Source organism: Equus quagga, chromosome 7 (genome assembly GCF_021613505.1).
Source record: "Equus quagga isolate Etosha38 chromosome 7, UCLA_HA_Equagga_1.0, whole genome shotgun sequence".
Taxonomy (NCBI): Eukaryota; Metazoa; Chordata; class Mammalia; order Perissodactyla; family Equidae; genus Equus; species Equus quagga.
The window spans coordinates 12,457,728-12,476,320 of NC_060273.1; the positions used below are offsets into that span (position 1 = coordinate 12,457,728).

At 54.5% G+C, this 18,593-nt stretch overlaps 1 protein-coding gene across 4 annotated transcripts in view; it reads right to left on the bottom strand.

Annotated features, from left to right (window-relative positions):
* Positions 1 to 857: 857 nt before the first annotated feature.
* Positions 858 to 18,593, bottom strand: part of MYH11 (myosin heavy chain 11) — a 117,379-nt gene continuing 99,643 nt past the window's right edge. For 2 of the 4 annotated variants that reach the window (XM_046666375.1, XM_046666374.1), the window contains 15 exons: positions 17,839 to 18,045; positions 16,253 to 16,357; positions 16,010 to 16,162; positions 15,536 to 15,784; positions 13,740 to 13,952; positions 13,196 to 13,408; positions 12,803 to 12,964; positions 12,366 to 12,494; positions 11,971 to 12,059; positions 11,412 to 11,535; positions 10,524 to 10,732; positions 9,521 to 9,629; positions 9,269 to 9,441; positions 4,604 to 4,642; positions 1,491 to 1,548 (listed from right to left, as the gene is read on the bottom strand). In XM_046666375.1, the coding sequence (XP_046522331.1) occupies positions 4,612 to 4,642; positions 9,269 to 9,441; positions 9,521 to 9,629; positions 10,524 to 10,732; positions 11,412 to 11,535; positions 11,971 to 12,059; positions 12,366 to 12,494; positions 12,803 to 12,964; positions 13,196 to 13,408; positions 13,740 to 13,952; positions 15,536 to 15,784; positions 16,010 to 16,162; positions 16,253 to 16,357; positions 17,839 to 18,045 (2,166 nt within the window). In that variant the 3' untranslated portion in view covers positions 1,491 to 1,548; positions 4,604 to 4,611. Of the gene's footprint in view, positions 1,549 to 4,603; positions 4,643 to 9,268; positions 9,442 to 9,520; positions 9,630 to 10,523; positions 10,733 to 11,411; positions 11,536 to 11,970; positions 12,060 to 12,365; positions 12,495 to 12,802; positions 12,965 to 13,195; positions 13,409 to 13,739; positions 13,953 to 15,535; positions 15,785 to 16,009; positions 16,163 to 16,252; positions 16,358 to 17,838; positions 18,046 to 18,593 lie in introns of all 4 variants that reach the window. The other 2 variants (XM_046666373.1, XM_046666372.1) reach the window with 1 other exon arrangement.

Below are 18,593 nucleotides of genomic sequence, written 5' to 3' on the forward strand. Positions count from 1 at the left end.
CTGTGATGGTGGTCAGCGAATGCTGCTTCGTATGTTTGTCCTTCTGGCTTTGCTCGTAGGGTGGTGAGAAACTCTTGTTTTTTAATGAAGTAACTAAATATGAAAAAAAAAATCTACTTTTTAAAAATTTCCATCCGAGTCAGCTTCGGAGAGCTGTGTTTGGGATGTTTGCGTGTTATTCAGGGTGTGTTAGCATATGGTCATTCAGCTGAGGCCTCTCGGTTTCCATATTTCCTCTCTCCTCGGATCTATATGGTGCCACGGAGGCGATGGATGGAATTGGTTGTGTTGAATAGAATTTTTGCCACGGGATCTCTGTCTGGAACACTCCAGATGAGGAGGGAAGGGCCCTCGGCCTGGTTTTCTGTGGCCCTCGTGCTGTGAATGGTTTTTATGTTTTTAAAGGGTTGTTTAAAAAAAAAAAAGTATGCAATAGAGACCATATGTAGACTAAAATATTTACTCTCTGACCTTTATAGAAAAAATTTGTCAACCCGTGCCGGGCAGAGTCTTGTGTTTTAACTTAGAAATTTAAGGAACTCTCGTATCCTTCACATTATAGACATTTTGGTTTTGCCTGAGAAAGATGTCCTTCTTGGTCACCTTCTGCCTCCCTGAGCCTGGGGCTGGTGCCTTCCCGTTGGGGAAGCCCCGCACCACAGACTCGCTTTGCATCTCTGCGCCGCCTCTTGTTTGCCAGCCGGGGGACCTTGGACAATTTATTTCACCTCTCTAGGCCTCAGATTCCCCATTGATGAAATAATAACCCTGCCTTCATAGGGTCGTTGGGAGGAATGGAAAAGAAAGCTTCCCGTTCTTGCACCCTGTAGCAAAAAACAAAAGAGCCGACCACGGTCTAGTGATTTATGTCTTTTTATTAGTGAGGGTGTCCTTAAGTACAATCGGGGTGCATTTAAAACAGTGTCGCATTCCTGCTCTTCCTGTCGGAGCAGTGTCCCCCTTTCTAATCCACGTGACTACGGAAGGCTCTTGGTCTCAGTGAACTGTGTGCATCTGATGTGTGTAACCAGGAGGGGAAGAGAATTCTCACGCGAGGGCCTGCTCCAGATGTTGGAAGGGTACGCAGGTTAGGGAATGGCTTGGGGGGGGGGGGCAGTGGCACCCATTTTGGTGGCTTTCTCCCCATTTCATGTAAACTAAGTTGCCAGTGATTAGTTACTGTGGATATATTTTTCTAAAAACTCAAAACCTCTGCACAATTCAATGATGGAGGGAGCGGGTGTGCCTGTGTCTCCTGTCGGGTTTTTCCCATTTGGGTCATCATTCAAAACTTTAATTGATGGTGGTTTCTATGTTCATCGTGAGGGGTGTCTGTGATGTTTGGAATTTGAAAATGGATTTAGACCGTGCTAAGCAGAGTCCACTGGGTTTTGTTTCTGTTCTGAGCAAGTTGCTTATTCACTGGCTTTGGTTCCGTTGAAGTCTGCGTCGCGCGCATCCACTTCCTCCTCTGAACCATCCGCGTTTTCAATAACTCGGCGTCCTCCAGTCCTTCGGGAGGGAACGAAAGAGGTCTCGTTTCCTCGCCTGTGGGTCGTAAGAAAACACATGTTTCTTTAGTACAGAAATCTCCCTCGAGGCTGGAAGAGATCGTTAGAAGGGGCAAAAAAACACACACAAACTCAAAACAAACGAGGCGCAAATATTCAGGGCGGAGTCAACAAATCCTGACCACTCTCAGGGTCTGGGGATGGGGGCAAAGTTGATTTTTTCAGAGCAGGACCCTCTGCTGTCAAAAATATCTGGCCTGCTCACTTGATGACCCCCAGGATTCTGATCTGCTGTGGTCTTTTACTTAGAAAAGAAGAAAAAAAGAGAAGTGAGGGCTGACACCTCTCAGGGGTTTATTCATACCCCGTGGGGCAGGTCTGGAGGAGGACATGTGTTCATTCTGCGCCTCCTGCCCTTCAGAAGGGTGGAAGGGGAAGGGTTTGGGTTTTAGCTTTTCAAGTGGAAAAAGGTGAACATGAGCATCAAGGGCAGCCTTGAGAGGGAAGGAGGTCACTGCGTGGACACCGCGTGGGTGCTCTCTGCTTAAAGGCAACACAGCGCCCCCTGCTTTTGTGCAGCAGAATTCTCGCACTGAGTTCCCGCAGGGCGGGCATCTCGTCTGGGTTTTGCTGACCACTGCAGTCACTGCATGGCACGTAAAGGTGTTCAATGAATATTTGTTAGGAAAATAATGTTAATGCAAGGTGTATTTTAGCTCTGGCTAAAACACCCTTTCTCTCTGTCCCTAACCGCACCCATCTCCTCTTCTCCGTCCTGCGGGTGCCCTGAGTTACCACCAGGGCCTGCCCTGTCACCTGCAGGGAGCCTCTTCCGAGGAGGGCGGGCCAGGCAGGAGGAGGAAACGTCGGATGCACCTGCACTTAACCCTGCCCCCCGCCGTTTGGAAAAAACGTTCGCCGTGTTTTCAGGGGTCACAACAAATAATGGTGTTGGGCTCCGGCCATCCAGCCCTGTTTGTCCTGATCAGAGGACACGTCCTAACTCATTTCAGGATGTCTAAGAAGAAAGCAGACTTTTCGTGACACAGCGACCCACTTTGCCACACAGAGACCAGACAGAGAAGCCACACGGGTGAGCCCACCCGAGTTACCGGTTCTTTAGTCAAAGGGACAACTCAAGACAGGTGAGACTGGAGGCACAAGCAAGGCCCAGGGATTCCTGATCGCTGGGAAGGGGAACTCCCAACAGGAGCCTTTTGGGGTCCGAGGGTGGGAGAAACCCCGGCTCGGAAAGCCCACCGGGTCCAGCGGGTGATCCTTGCCGAGGTGCAGCGATCAGGAATAAATACTTAAAGTTACAGCCACTCCCAACTAAAGACTCAGGTCAGCGTCCCTCGCGTCAGCAGGCAGCTTCTAGGCTTCGGCTCCCTTAGATCTAACTTGCCCTAACTCTCTCTAGAAGTGCCCTTTGGAAATCCCTTCCTTCTTTAGCACCGTGTTTTCCAAGAACCCGGGCTCAGAGAGAAGGGTCTGAGAGTCCAGGGCGGAGAGAGGGGCGGCAGCAACAGCCCACACATCTCGCTCCTTCCCCTTGTCGACCTCCAGGTTCTCAGCCCGGTGTTAGGTGTTAGAGCCGGGGGCTGGCGACCAGCGCTCACCTGTGCTTCCCGGCTGCGGGCTGCGCTCTCTCTGCCTCTGGGAGGAGTCTGCATTTGCTTGCTAGAAGAGGTTAACGGATGAATGTGATCCCCTGGTCTAAGAGGTGACCCGTGCCCTGGGTCACCGTAAGCCCCCCGCTCGGGCACCAGTCTTGCAAACCTGTTCAAGTGCCTTTCTTGAGGGAGCTGGTTTCAAATCCTAAGCAAAGGCTGACACTGGCTGTATCTGTTACTGGAAGGAAGGGACCCTTCTAAAGATTATCTTAAAGGGTCTGATCCCGGAGAATTTGGATTCTGTTCGTGGAGAATGTATCGAAGGCACTACTGACACACCAGGAATCAGTGCTAGAGTATAGGACTCGGTTTCCCATTAACTCATGGGTCCCACACTCCAGCAACCCTATCCAGCTTGTTCTCGGATCCCAATAGCTGGCAGGAGACCCGCCGGAAAGCTGTGTGTCCTAGAGGCTTCTCTGCCCCCCATGACACTGACACTGAAGACCTCATCCAGCTTTAAGTATTTGGGTAGCGAGAGCAAAGCGGAGATTCTCCGAAAGAGAAGATGGACACGCCAGGGCTGGCTTGGCCTCTCAAGAAAGATGAAAGGCAAACCAGGCCCCAATTGTCTAACTTGACGTAGGAAAAAGTTTTTAAAGCCCCAGAGAAGTTGAGCCCCCTTAACTGGCTTGCAAAGGGCCCCAGGGGCTTCCTCACGTCTTGGGCGTCCATTCCCCAGACCGTGAACATGTGCCCGTGATGCCTCTGGGAGAGGCTCTGCCAGGCCCGCGCTGGGCTCCGCGGTGGCCACTGTCTGCCCTCGTGCGCTGAACGTGCAGTGAGCAGGTGGGCCCTGCTGAAGCTTCCAGCAGCCCTGCCCCCTGTAAGACGTGGTGGTGAGAGCTCATTTCCTTCGCAGACAAGTTCGTGAAAGCCCAATGGTGGGGGGACAAGTAGCTGGAACGCGGTTACCGCGGACCTGTGCTCTGTTAATTCTGATTTGTGACCCAGACCAGCCAGATGGAAGCCATTCTCCAGGACTGTACCCAGATTGTGGAGCTGTCATACCCGCTCAGTGGGGTATTGTAACGAGACATGAGAGGCCAGCACAGCCACGTGTCCTGACAGTGTCAGAGAGGCCCTCTTACGCAGGTAGGAACAACCCAAGCGACACACACACAGCCTCTAAACGCTCGCCAGTACTCGGGGGACAAGGACACATTGGGTGCCATGTCATATGCCAAAGCGGAAGTAGGGAAGGAAAATGGGTCAAGAGATGAGGTCTTCTTGTGTTGATCGAGGTTTTGATGAAAGACAGTTTTGGACCAAGATACCAAGCCTTCCGATTTTGCAGGAATCTCACGGAAATTTGCAAAGGTCAAAAAAAAAAAAGGAGGGCACGGGAGGGCACGATGGGCAGAAAGGAAATGGAAACCGAGTGCGACACACATGAGGCACGAAGCTGAGGCATGATACCTGGTGAGTCATTGCGGAGTTTCCTGGGGGAGGGGGCCTCTGAAACAGAGAGAGAGAGAGTCCCTGGTGGTTACCGTTGGCAGCCCACTTCAGCGCGTTTTCAATCATAAAGACATTTGCTTCAATTCAGTCATTAAAGGCACTTTTAATTCAACCTTACAGCAAAGGCCCTGAAGACAAGACCTCTTGGGGATGCTGGCACGCCAAAGGACAAGCCCTTCTTTCTATTAAAAAGCAGATATCTGTCCTTCCGAGCTGCTTTTAAGAACGCAGCTGGCTTTCTCCCCATTCTGCATACCTGTTCAGGGACGTGATGGCGTTTGGGTAAGCTAGTTCAAAGATCCATGTGGGAACAGACCCTGAAAAGAGCCGGGCAAGGCACCCGCAGCAGCGTCTCACTTTTATGATTATTACTGGGTCTTCCTTGTCTTTTAGCAAGAAGGTAGCGGTGGTCACCTTCGGTGGCTCGTGTTGGAGATGACGGTGGCATGGCAAATGGTCGGTATTATCGGTCAGGCTTTCCTGAGGGTTTGGGTCAAGATTTATCTGGCTACAACCTGGATGACACTTGCTTTGTAAGTCCTTATTCCCCGAGTTGCTGGCTAGGCTTGCCAGCCTCGCTCAGAGCTCTTGTGCTCGATTTGAGGGTTTTGCACATCTAGAAGGCTCAGAGAAGGTGGAAAAAAGTATGACCTGTCATCAGCCTGTGTTATGTGTCTGTTCACATTGGGACTGGAAAAATGGTTTGTGTGACACAGGCCTGTGTGGCCTAAGAGAACGGTCAGCTGTCCAGGGCAGAGCCCACGCGGGATATTCTGCGTGTGCTAAAAGATCATCAGTCCCGAGAAAAGGGAGCTGGACAGTGAGAGGGCTGAAGTGGCTGACGGGCTGCCCCAGCGCTCAGTGTCCCGTCATCAGCAGAGTGTATTCTGGGGGTCTTCGTGGGGAGAACAGCTCTCCTCCGCTGACAGCCAACCCTGGGGGTTACTGCCAAGCACCTGCTGGAGCTGGGAGGTTAGGTCTGGTTTCCAATCCGTCAGTGGGGACCCACAAGCCCTTCACCTTGCAGGGGCTGGGGGCTCCTCCCTGCATCCCTGGACCCTGAACCAGCCGCTCTCGTCCCCCTTCTGAGTGGGGTCTGAGCGTCCCCTTGTCTCCTGCAGTGGTTCTCAAAGTCTGGAGCCGACGTGCCAGGTGATTTCAGCTGCTTCCTGGGCACGCCGCTGGAGAGCTGAATTGCACAGGAAAAATGGTATTCCCTTTCACCCCTCTTTAAACATGGCAGAGAAAGTCTGTTTGGTCCTAATGTCTTTTGTCACCCCCTTTTTAACTTGAGAAGCAGGCCTTCAGGTCCTGGTCATCAATTTGTGGCCACCACAGGCAGAACTCCCTGTGGTTTTGCTTTCACTGTATTTAATTTCCCTGTGACCTGCTGATGCAATTGATCCTGGCTTAACAATACAGGGGTGCTGAGTTTTATTTGCAAATAGACATGTATGATTAGAACAGTTAATTCCAAAGAAAATATCAAGCCAGCCATAGTACAGCTAGTAAGAGGCCAAGGCCAGATGGCTAAGGTGGTTTGAGAAGGACTGAAGCTGGAGAAACAGCATCTCTGACTCGATGGCTAAAGATGTACTCAGTGTCCAGCACTATCCCAGACACTGGGGATGAAGAAACAGAAAAAACCTCTGTGCTCCTGGGCTTGCAGGCCGAGAGTGAAGACAGACGATGAATGAGATAAGTAAAATAAATAACAGGTTACGTGGTGACTGGTGGGGAAGAGAGAGGAGAGCTGTAGAGAGTGAGGTTGGAAATTTTAGACAAGGTAATGTGGGTGAGTAAATGCCTGAAAGAAGGGAAGGAGGGAGCCAGCAGAGAGCTAGGGGAAGAGCGTACCAGGCAGAGGGAACAGCTCGTACAAAGGCCCTGAGGCAGGGTGTGAAGATGTTGAGGGGTAATTTAGGAGGCGGTGGACAGAGATCCTGGAGGGCCTAGTGGAACCGACCAGTGTAAAGGCATTGCTTTGGCTCTGAGTGCGGTAGAAGCCATTGGACGGCTCCAGGCAACGGAGGGACGTGCACAATCTGACTTCATTTAAACAGGATCCCTCTAGCTGCTGTGTTGAGAACAGACTGTAAGGGGCCAGCATGGAAGCAGGGAGGCCCAGGAGGAGGCTGTGTAGGTTATCGAGATGGGAGGCGAGGGTAGCTTGGACCAGCGTGGCAAGAAGTGCTTGGATTCTGGATGTACAGTATTTTGAAGGGTAAGTTGACCAGATTTTCCAAAAGATTGGATGTAGGAAAAGGGAGAGAGAAAAAGAATAGCCACAAGGTTTGTGGCCTGGGTTAACAGCAACTTTATCATTCCAGTTGGTGAGTTGGAGAAGATTGTGGTTTGGGGGCGATGGGGTTCAACCAGGGCTCAGGTTGGGGCACATTAGGTATGAGCTGCCTGTTAGGCATCCAGTGGGAATGCCAAGCAGGTCTGGGGTTCCCAGATGAAGTCTGGGCTGGAGATAGAAACTAGGAAGCCACTAGCTGTGGGTGGAATTCTAAAGCCACAGGCTGGTTGAGATCACCTAGAGAGTGAGCAGAGGTGGAGATGAAAAGAGAACCAAGATGGCGCCCTGGGGTGGGAGTGAGCAGAGATGGAGATGAGGAGAAAACCAAGAAGGCGCCCTGGGGTGGGAGTGAGCAGAGATGGAGACAGAGAACCAAGATGACACCCTGGGGCAGGAGTGAGCAGAGATGGAGATGAGAAGAGAACCAGGATGGCGCCCTGGGGTGGGAGTGAGCAGAGATGGAGATGAGGAGAAAACCAAGAAGGCGCCCTGGGGTGGGAGTGAGCAGAGATGGAGATGAGGAGAGAACCAGGATGGCACCCTGGGGCAGGCCAATGGCAAGTAGGCTTTACGATGAGGTACCAGCAGAGGAGATGAAGAAAGAAGCCAGACAGCTAGGGAGGAAGGCAGGTGAGGCTGGCATGTGGAAGCCCCGTGAAGAAAGTCCATCCAGGAGGAGTGACGGCCTGAAGCATGTGCTGCTGCTGAGTCAGGTGAGGCCCGAGGACTGATGCTGGATTAGCGTTTGCGGTAAAGGGTAGCTGGGAAGTGGGGCTAAGAGGTCTTTCCGCTGATGGAATGACTCGGTGAGAGGAAAAACATTGCAAAGGAGAAAGGCAAGAATTTCTGGAGTAAACAGGAGAGGTCTCACCAAGGGGTGGGCCTTAGTTGGTGCTGGACAGTTCAGCACAGAAATGGGGGCAAGAGTAGAAGGAATGAGCACAGATGTAGGGAGGTGGGTCAATGCGGAAGTGGGAGCTTGTTTACGTGTCATGAAAGTTTCCATTTTTCATTAAACAGGAAGTAAGGTCATCAGCTGAGAGTGAGGATGGGCGGGGGTGCTAAGTTTGAGGAGAGAGGAGAAAGCAGATATCTCAGAGTGGGAGAGAGAGAGGAAGGGGGGAGTCTGGGGTCCAGGCAGCACCGAGTGAGCTCCGCTCGGCATCAGGATGGAGAATTCCAGCCAGAAGCGGCCCCAAGGCTGTCTGCTTTGCTCACACCACTTTGAGCAGCAGAAGGAGCCCAGTGCGCTTAATTTGGGTTGTGTTTTAACCAAGTGAGTACAACACAGCAAGGGGGGCCCAGGGTGTCAAGGACGTGTGGAAGGCTGACTGCAACGGGGCACGGGCTTGACGCGCGGTAAGGAGTCGGTGGGGCTGCGGGAGGATGAGCACCCCGCTGAGTTGAAGACCCCAGAGGAGACACAGGAAGGGAGCTAGAGTCAGGTGGTGGTGGGCGGATGACGGCCCAGTTAGGGCTCAGAGTTCCTGCTAATGCCCCTGAAGTGGCAGGACCACGGAGGAGAGGAGGTCAAGGACATGACAGGCTGGATCACCCTCCTGGAGGGTTGAGGGTGAATGTGATGGGAAGCTCAGAGCTCAAACCTGCAGGGAACCCAGTGGGGCGCGGTGTGGGAAGGAATCCCGAGGAGCAGGGGGTCACCTGGCTACCTTCAGGCCCAGAGGGACGGGGACATGGGAGAGGAAACAGTCCTGGTCCAGCTAGGGTGGAGGTTCTCCATCTGGGGTGACTGCACCCCCAGGGGTCACCTGCCCACGTCTGGAGACGGTTTTGGTTGTCCCAGAATGGGGGAGTGCCAGTGCACGTAGTGGGGAGAGGCCAGGGATGCCCCCCACCATCCCACAGTGTCCAGAACAGCCCCTGTGATAAAGAACCATCCAGCTCCAAACGGCAACAGCACCGAGAAACCCTGAGTTAGAGAAAGAAGGTGGAGAGAAACTCCGGGAAAGAGGTCAAGGACAGAGGGGATTTTGCAGTTGTTGATGATGCAGTCAAGGAAAGGTCTCAGGAGAGGGGGCTATTGCCTCTTCCTCCTTGTCCTCACCAGGAGGATGGGAAGGGAGACAGTTGTTAAGAAAACAGAAGGAACGCTCCTTGGAGGTGGGCCCTGGTCTCACGTGCCTGGTGCACAGTGGTGCCGCGTAAATGATGATGAGCAGGAAGAAACCTTGCACAGAGGGAGGGCTTTGGGGACAGCGAGCCTTTTGCGATGACGCATTGACTCCCTGGGAGCATTGCAGGCTGACGTGAGCACCCCAGCCCATGAGAGGGGACCGCCCCCCGGGCCCGGGCCGCCTCACCTGAGCTTGCTCTTGAGCGCAGTCACCTCACGGCCCATGGCCTCGTTGCTCTCCGTGGCTTCATCCAGCTCCCGCTGCAGCTTCCTGCGGTTGGCGTTGATGCGCTGGGACTCTTCCTCCGCCTCCTCCAGCTGCCTCTTGAGTTGCTTGACCCTCGCGTTCCCTTTCTCTGCCTGTCAGGGAGAGGCCCGAGGGTCAGGGGGCCCCGGGTGGGGCTGCGGGTTGGGCGAGGCCTGGGGCACCGGTGGTTACCTGCTCCTTGTACTGCTCCGCCATCTTGCGCTCATCCTCCACCTGCAGCAGCACCTCCTTCAGCTTCTTGTCCTTCTGCTTCAGCGACTTGGCAGCCGCCTGTTTCTCTCTGTGCACATGGGGGAGTGGAGAGGGCTTGTTTTGTGGTCGGCGTGTAAACCAGACCAGCATCGCACCCACTGTGGGCACTTCCTGAGCCCCCAATCAGGGCTCATCCCAGGAGCCAGGCAGGTGGTGGAATAGTATGCAGCCATGAAAAGGAACGAGGGACTGAGACCTGTTCCAACAGGGGTGAGCCTCGAAAACATCATGCTCAGTGAAGGAAGCAGGCACAAAAAGCCACGTGTTGCCTGCTTCCATTTATATGAGATGTCCAGAACCGGCAAGAGACAGAAAGTAGGTCAGCGGTTGCTTAGGGCTGGGGACATGGGGAAATAGAGGGTGTGGGCCAAGGGTACGGGGTTCTATTGAGGTGATGGAAATGTGGAACCATTGACTGCGTTGAGGGGGTACCCCTCTGTGAATGTATGCTTGAACTGCACACTTGCAATGGGTGAATTGTATGGTATGTGCGTTATCAATAAAGCCACGACCAGAGAAATAAAACAACGAATGGGTCAGAATCCTTGCAATCTGATGCTCACATATGTGCCGTGAACTTACAGCTCTGTCGACCCCTCGTTAAAATGAGAAGCCTGCCCATATTTCGGTGCCGATGGGTTATTGATTTGGGATTTGTGCAAATGTAGGTTAGGAGAAGCCACGTGTGCTCCCGGGAAGGCTGGCTCCTGTCACCGAGGAGTCAGGCCCCGTACTACAGCTGACATTTCGGGGGGGCTTCCCTGTGTTCTCACTCACTTCTCGCAACACACCTGCAGCGCGGGTACCACCACTGAGCGTATTTCACAGCCAGAACTGATGCCCGGAGAGGCTCCCTGGCCCCCCGCATCCCCCGCCACTCACTGGCAAGCAGGCTGTCGTTGGCACCCTCGTCCCAGCGTACCTGGCCTCCTGTTCCACCTGCTCCTCCAGCTGGGCGATCTTGGCCTCCAGCGCTGCGATGGTGGACTTGAACTTGGACTTGACCGCCCCCTCCATCTCCTGCAGCTTGCTCCGCAGCTCCTTGTTCTGGCGCTCGAGCTGCTGCCGCGCGCTCTCGTTCTTCTGGGCTGTGCTGCGCTCCGTGGCCAGCTCGTTGTTGAGCTGTTCGGCCTGGGGAGGAGGGTGAAGGTGGTGGGGCGGAGGGCATGGAGGCCCGGGGTGGGGCACTCTCCCAGCGTCTCCAGCCTTCTTGGGCCTCTGCACAGGTCCCTGGAGCTGGAGCGACCAGGAGCCATGCTCCCTCTCATCCAGCCACCAGCTCCTCCCTGGTCATCCTTGAAGGCCCAGCTCATTCTCCAGGCAGCGTTCCAGTGCCACCCAGCCTCCCTGTCCTCTCGGCTCCTGGTCTGTGGCTCTAGGTCAAACGCTGGGTCCTCAGTGCCCCTCATGGAGCTAGCACTCAGTAATGTCACCGAGGGCTCACTACTGTAAGGCCGGGGCTTGAAAGAGCAACAAGGAGACCACAAAGCCCTTACTCCAGGGATGGCCACTCATCTGCTGGAGGGAGCCAGACACGCACCAGCCACCAAAGGAGAGGCAGCAGGCAGGGTGCTGGCATGAGCAGAAGAGGGAGTGCACACACAGGAGGGACCCTGCTGGGCTCCCACTCTTGCATCTCCCTGCTCTCCTCTGCCCCCTGCCCTCGGGCCTGGCCCACAGCAGCCCGGGATGCATGTCACTGGACCAGCGTGGGGCTTCTGAACCAGAGCCTGCTCCCCCGTGGGTTGGAGCAGGGGCTGCTCTGGTGCACGGCCCAGCCCCGGCAGCCTGGCCCCACTCTGGCCCCCACCTGCTGTGTGGCCTTCCGGACGCGGTCGCTCATGGCCTCCATGTTGCCTTGCTCCTCCTCCAGCTCCTCCTCTAGCTGTGCAATCCTCGCCTCCAGGCGCCGCTTCTCGTCCTGAAGCGCATTCCTGAGGGCAAGGAACACAGCCTCGTCCAGGGCCTCCAGCCTCCCCTGGCTTAGAAAACTCCCTCTCCTTGAAGGAGCAATGCCTCAGGGTCGCCCTCATTTATAACTGAGGAAACAGAGGCTCAGAGAGGCTTAGAGACTTGTCCAGAGTCACACAGCTGGGAGGTGGGGAGCCAGGACTCATACCCCATTGGTGTCAGCAAAACCAGGCCTGGGATGAGCTTGCTGACATCCCCAGACACTCCCTGTCCCCACCATGCTGTTCATTCAGAATGAAGGAAACTGGCCACCCCTCCTAATAGGGTGTGAAAACCCTTGTCACAAGCTCAGTTGAACATTCTATCATTGTCAGCCTTAAAATGAGGCTGCCCTGTGAGCTGCCTCCCCTGCCTCATCTGAGTCCAGGACCCCGCTTGCTCCCCAGGTGGCTCCATACCTTCCCGACACGCTGCTGGCCAGCTCCTCGGCCAGTTCCTCCTTCTCCAGGTCCGCCTGTTTGCGCGCCCTCTCAGCCGCGGCCAGGTCCTGGACGGTGGAGAGTGGGGAGGAAGGAAACCTGTTGTCTGCAGGGAAGGGCTCAGAATCCACCTGCTCCTGTCACCAGGCCCCAGCAGGCTTTGTGGCCACCCCTGGAAATGGCTGTGCCTCCTCTGAGCTCAGGGGAGGCCCTGCCGACACGTCAGAGGAGAACCGTGTCTTTCCTTGCCCTTCCTGGGGGGGTCCACCCATGTGGAATGGCGGGCGAGGGAAAGAAAGGTGTGGATGCGCACACCTGGGGGCCCGGGGTGGCTCCCACGACATCCCCATCTGAGGGTAAAGCAGCAGCTTTACCTCCTGTAGCTGCATGAGGTCTGCTTCTAAGCTCTTGGCTTTCTTCTCGTTCTCCTTGGCTGTGGCAAAGATCTCGTCTCTAGAGGCACGGGCATCTTCCAGCTCTCTCTGGAAGTCCTTCATCTGAGCCTGTAGGAGTCAAGAGGAAGGACGAGCTCAGATGTCCTTATTCACCCAATTTCTGCCACCCAAATTATCTTTCCACGCCAACCCTAGGATTTTCCACTGTTGCCCCCTCAGCTTCCAGTGGCCAGGTGGCTGTTTGGGGACATCATGCTGGATGGGGTGAGCTGGCCTTAGAAATGGTGATGTCATCTAAGGGTTTTGGCCAAATGCCTGGTGACGGCACCCTACCCAGAGCAGCAAACAGCCCCCAAAAGCTAAAGGGGAGCTGTCCCCTCCCTCCGCCCGTGCCCTGCACTCAGGGCGTCACCCACCTGCAGTTTGCGAAGCTGCTTGATGGCTTCCTCCCTCCCCTTGATGGCCGAGTCTGCCTGGAGCTCCAGATCTTTCAGGTCCACTTCCAGCTTCTTCTTGGCCGCGGCGGCCAGGGCCCGCTGCTTTCGCTCATCTTCCAGTTCCGTCTCGTACTCGTGAAGCTGAGCGAGGAAGAGAGATGCGTGCTGCTGGGCTGGGCTGCCCCTCCGAGGTCCTTTCCCCACCTCGGCCAGCATCCACTGACCTCCCAGGTGTGTACAACACCTGCCAAGTGGGCCTTCCATCCCCAGGTGTAGGTGAGAACAGTTTCCACGAGGCCAGGAAGCAGCGGTGGAGGGAAGGCAACAGGCCACCCTCCCTTCCCCTCCCTCCTGTCCCCCGACACGGATTACCTGCCTCTGGAGCTGCCTCCTCTTCTCTTCATTCTGCTCATCCCGGGCCTGGAGATCGCGCTCGAACTGGCCCTTGAGGGCCTGCATGTTGACCTCCAGCCGCAGCTTCGCATCTTCCGTCGCCTGCAGCTCGTCCTCCAGCTCCTCCAGCTGGGTCTTCATCTCCTCCATCTGGGTTTCCAGGGCCCGCTTGGACTTCTCCAGCTCGTGGACCTTTGACGTGAGGGTTGACTTCATCAATATGGTCAGGTGGCCCCCAACGACGGGCAGCTCATTAAGGTCAGAGAGGGCTGCTGCCACCCACAGGCTACAGGACCGGGAGCTAAGAGCAGAGCCGTCCTCTTGGGACCCTTGACTGAGGCCCCAGCCCCAACTGCTGTTCCCACCCAGGCCCCATCCTTGCGCCAGCCCAGGGACTGCCTTCAATTCCTGATAATCTCATAACATGAAAGAGGCACAGAGCCAGCCCCTCATGAACTGATAAATAGTAGAGAGGATGGGTTGATGAAATGCCAACAAGCCAAGACGATCAAGAGCGACTTACGTTCTTGCCCACGTCATCCTTGGAGCTGACCAGATCCTCCATCTCGGCTTTGAGCATTTTGTTGGTCCTCTCGAGTTCCTCTTTGGCTTCCAAGGCCTCCTCGAGGGCCCGCGCCAGGGACAAGGCCTTGGTTTCCTTCTCCCTGGCTTCTGCCTCAGCTCTGTCCCTCTCATCCGCATACTTGGAAGAGATGCTTTTCTCCTCGGCCAGCAGCTACAACAGAACAGAAGACCCAGAGGTGACCTCCAGGCGTACCCCAGGTTCCGCTGCATTTCATCGCAAATATGGGGAAGAAGCCTTGTGTCCTGTTGAATTGGCCCAGATTCAGGTGTGAGTAACTTAGGTATCTATGGAAATCATTTATAATAATCTTGCTTTCCAACTTTTAGGTCAACCTCAGGCAGAGCCAGCATTTGTGCTCTGAAACCACTAACGCTGCCCATTGTGGCTAGAAAATACTGCCGCTGAGGTCAGAGTGACGTGATCCTGCCAGAGGCCAAGTATTCTTCTGTTGTTTCAAGGCCACAGGTAGCTAGCTCTCCAAAGTGCCCTGTGAGCCAGAGTCGGGAACGGGTGAGTGTGTGGATGATGGATCTGCACACGCTCATCGCTCTGCCTGGAGAAGCGACTCCAAGAACTTGCTGACATTAATCTCATTTTCAGAGAGAGAAGCCCTATGTTGTACGTTTTAACATCCAAAAACCAGACTTCCAGAGTTCAGCAAGGAGAGGGAAGTCACAGGGGCCTCCAAACAGCAGTTAACACAAAACCCGACCCTCTGGGCGACCGGAAAATCGTAAAAGTGACCTCAGGCTCTCGATCAGATAATGGACCAGCAGGTTAGAAGCCATGAAGACAGCCGAGAGCACAGGAAGGGCTGGCTGTAGGAAAGGGAAGAGTCAGCCATATGGAAGCCCAGGACTGAGTCCAGCTGGGGAGGGGCACTGAGCCGCCCGGCCTCCCCGGAAAATCCCCAAATTGATTTCTAGAACAACCCTGAGTCAATTGCAAACGAAGTCCTATTTACTAAATCTGAGTAACACATTCTAAGGTGGTATTTAGGGGCTTGGGTCACAGAAGTATATATGCATTTATCGGAACTCGGGGAATGCACCCCTGAGATTTGTGCATTTCATCGTATGTAAATTTCACCTCAAAAGAAGCTAATTTATTAAAAAAAACTCTCGTTGATACGCAACGCTGAAGTATCGAGGGGGAAATGTACAAATGTCTGTAATCTGCTTTGAAATGCATCCCAAAGATAGGGTATGAACCACAGATCTGATTCATCCTTATAAATAAATATGTGATAAAGCGAGTATGCTAAAATGTTCACAATCGAATCCAGGTGGCAGGTATTCAGGTGTTCACCGTACGATGCTTTCAACTCTGCCGTGTGCTTGAAATTCTTCGTAATGAGAAGTTAGGGAAGAGTGGTATTTAAAGGGTAGAAACATTGAATTATTTGGAATACTCAGGAGGCTCTCAAATACTGGTTGAGTGAATAAAATCAATCAACCCATCTCATTCCTTATCGGGGCTGGAAACTAAGGCCTCACTGGGTCTGCCGGGGCCCGTGGTGGAGGCACCTGGAAAAGCCAGTCATCGAGGCCTTGCCATGCTCCTCACTGTGACCCAGGAGCCCTTGTGTTTCGTGTCACCCCAAAGCAAGCGAGCCTTCCATCCCCTCCGGCCCAGCAGACGACAGGATGCCGACACACCTCCGGCAGGCAGCCCCCCCGGATGCTTCACAGACCCAACTCCCCAGCCAGACTGGAGGACCCTCCGGCCCCTACCTGATCAAACTTCCTCTGCTTCTTCTCCAGATTGGACACCAGTTGCCGCTGGTTGTCCAAATCAACCACCAGGTCGTCCAGCTCCTGCTGAAGCCTGTTCTTGGTCTTTTCCAGTTTGTCGTAAGCAGCTGCCTTCTCTTCGTACTGCTGGGTGAGGCCTTCGATCTCCTTCTGGAACTTCTTCTTGCCCTCTTCCAGAGATTCCACGGTGCTGGCAAAGTCCTGCAGCTTCTTCTTCGAATCGGAGAGCTGAAATGGCAGTGAGAGGGGGGTGCTGAGTGATTCCCGTCCATCCCTGCCCCCACAACCCTGAGAAGTGAAGACCCCCCCCTTCTCCTCATTGAAGAAATTCAACAGCAGGGGGAGCCAGCGAGCCAAGCAAGATGGTGCCCACACTCTCCCGCGACCGCACCTCAGCGCCCCGGTCTACACTGAGAGCTCCGGGCCCAGAAAAGCAGGGACAGGCAGCTGCACCTGGATGTTCAGAGTCGAGATGTGGCGCTCCAGGTTCTGCTTGGCCTCCATCTCCTCGTCCAGCTGGTCCTGCAGGCTGTTCCTCTCATCCTCCAGCTGGCGCAGCTTGGTGGACACATTGAGCTTCTGCCTGGTTTCTTCTTGAAGCAGCTCCTACAAGAAGGACACTCAGAAGTCCCAGGGGCCCACCCCCCAGGAAGGTCGTATCCCAGGGCCCTCCGGATGACATGGCAGGATGCTCACCTGGGTGTCCTGGAGCTGGGAGCTGAGAGACGCCACGTCCTTGGCCAGCTTGATGGCCTTCCCCTCCGCCTCGTTGAGCATCCCTGTGACACTCTCCACTTCATTCTGAGGGTGCGAGAGACTGTAGTTAGTGGGAAGCTCTAGACTAGGATCCTCATTAAGTAAGAAGAGCCCCTCCTGCTCACGTGACGGGCCTTGGGGTATCCACTGATTGAGAATGACCCGTGAGCTATGAGGCCTGATCATGGGAACTCTGTGGCCCCCAAGGAAAGTGCATTGCCTACAAGTTGGGATCCCTGGTTCTAAGAACCTATTAGAACCCCAAATGGCACTGACTGGGCCCTGATCGCACTAAATGGATCCTGGGTCCTTGCCGAGGTTGGCAGAGATGGAGCAGGTCTGAGAGTCCAGACACCGAGAGATGCTGTCTCTACTACGGTTGGAGAAGAGGATGCGGATGGTACCCCCACTTCCAGGCGCCCTGTCCCCACCACCCCTCTTCCTCACCCCTACCCTCTGCCCTTTCCCTGACCCTCATGGCCTAAACCAAAGATGTAGACGCTACAGGTAAAAAGCCCTCCACCGCTCTCTCTGCCTTGGCTGCAGGCCCTGGTGTCTCTGGGCAGGTCCTTCGGGAGATAGCAGCCCACCATCCGTGCTCTTCCCGTTTCCAGTGAGGATGTAAATGATCTTGACGCCACTCCTCCAGGACATGGCTGTCTTAGCATGGCAACAGCCCTGCACTCAGCTGGATGTGGACAAATTCATACTTCTCCCCCCCACCTCATCCCAGGTTATCAGCACATTCAATATTTATCAAACGTTGGCTGTATCCCCTGAATGGGAAGGCCAGATGTCTAGCCAAAGCTAAGTAAGCCCAAAGATAAACAGGCCATCACATTCTTCAGCTTGAAACCCACCAGTGGCTTCCCACCACTCAGAGTAAAGACCAACATACATATAATAGGGCTTCGAAGGCCGTGTCTTCTGACCACAACCTACCTGTGTCTCTCATCTCATTTTATATGACGTCTCCCTTTCCCCCTCAGCCCTCTAGCTCTAGCGGCCTTATGTCATCTCTTCTGTTTTCCCACTCACCACAGGGCCTTTGCACCTGCTGTCCCCTCTGCCTGGCAGACTCCCACTTATCTCTCAGACTGTACATCCTTCTTAGGGAAGCCTTTCCTTACTCCTCCTCCTGCAGGTCAGGCCCCCTTGTTATTCACACCGATTGCATATGTGTCTCCCTGTTCTGGCATCATTTTACAGTCGTTTGTGTGACTATTAATGTCTTTCCATCCACTAGGCTGGAGTTCTTCTGGGGTGGGGGACAGTGTCCTCTTCCTTGCCGTTATAGCTCAGGATTAAACAGAGTGCCTGGCATACACAAGGTGCTCAATAAATACATGTTGAACGAGCGGCTGAAGGTTTGGGAAGATTCAAGTGAGGGGGGCGACCGTCTCCTCTCCTCGAGGAATGGAATCAGAGGAAGCTGACTCGCTTTGCAGCAAGAGACACCCCAGTCGGCTGGGAGGCACTCGTCCCTCGGGGCCTTGGCGCCCAGGGATGCGGCCGCGCCGCCTCACCTGCAGCTTGTGGACCTTGTCGTTGAGCTCGGCGCGGGCGCGCTCGCCGTCGGTGCACTTGGATTGCAGCTCCTGCAGCTGCACCTCCAGCTTCTTCTTCTTGTGCTCCACCTCCTGCTTCGCCTGGCCCAGGACCCGCAGCTCGCTGGTCAGGTCTGCGTTCTCCTTCTCCAGCGTCTGCTTGTTCTTGTCAAGATTCGCCTTGGCCTGGCCGAAGAAGCAGAGGGCGGAGGGGAGGGGAGGGCGTCACAGCCGTGGCCCGGGAGCGTTCTAAGATGGGGACCTCGGCGGCCGCGAGTCTTTCCCCTCCCCTTCCCCGGCCTCGGGTGGGTCCAGGGAGCTGTGCCCCTCGCCTCCGGAGGGGGACACAGAACCACCGAGAAGACTGTTGGGATTCTGTTTTCCCAAAGCTCAGAGGATGCCAGCCAGCATCCCATGGGCCGCCTCCAACCTGCCCTCATGTCCTGTTTGACCCAGCCAGTTCTTTCTGAAAAATTCGCTGCCAACATTTTAATAAAGAAATGTCACAGAAAACTCTGGATTCCAAGCTTCTCTTCTAAAAAAGTCTAATAACGTTCTATATCATGACTGTGGAGGTGGTTATGCAAATGCATACATTTGTCAAGATTCACTGAGCCATACACTTGAAATTGGTGAATTTTACTGCCTCTGTCTCAATAATTCCGACTTTCAAAAAAAAAACTAAAGATCTGGAAAGAGGGGTCTTGCCTTCCTCCAAGGCAACAATTGGCTGG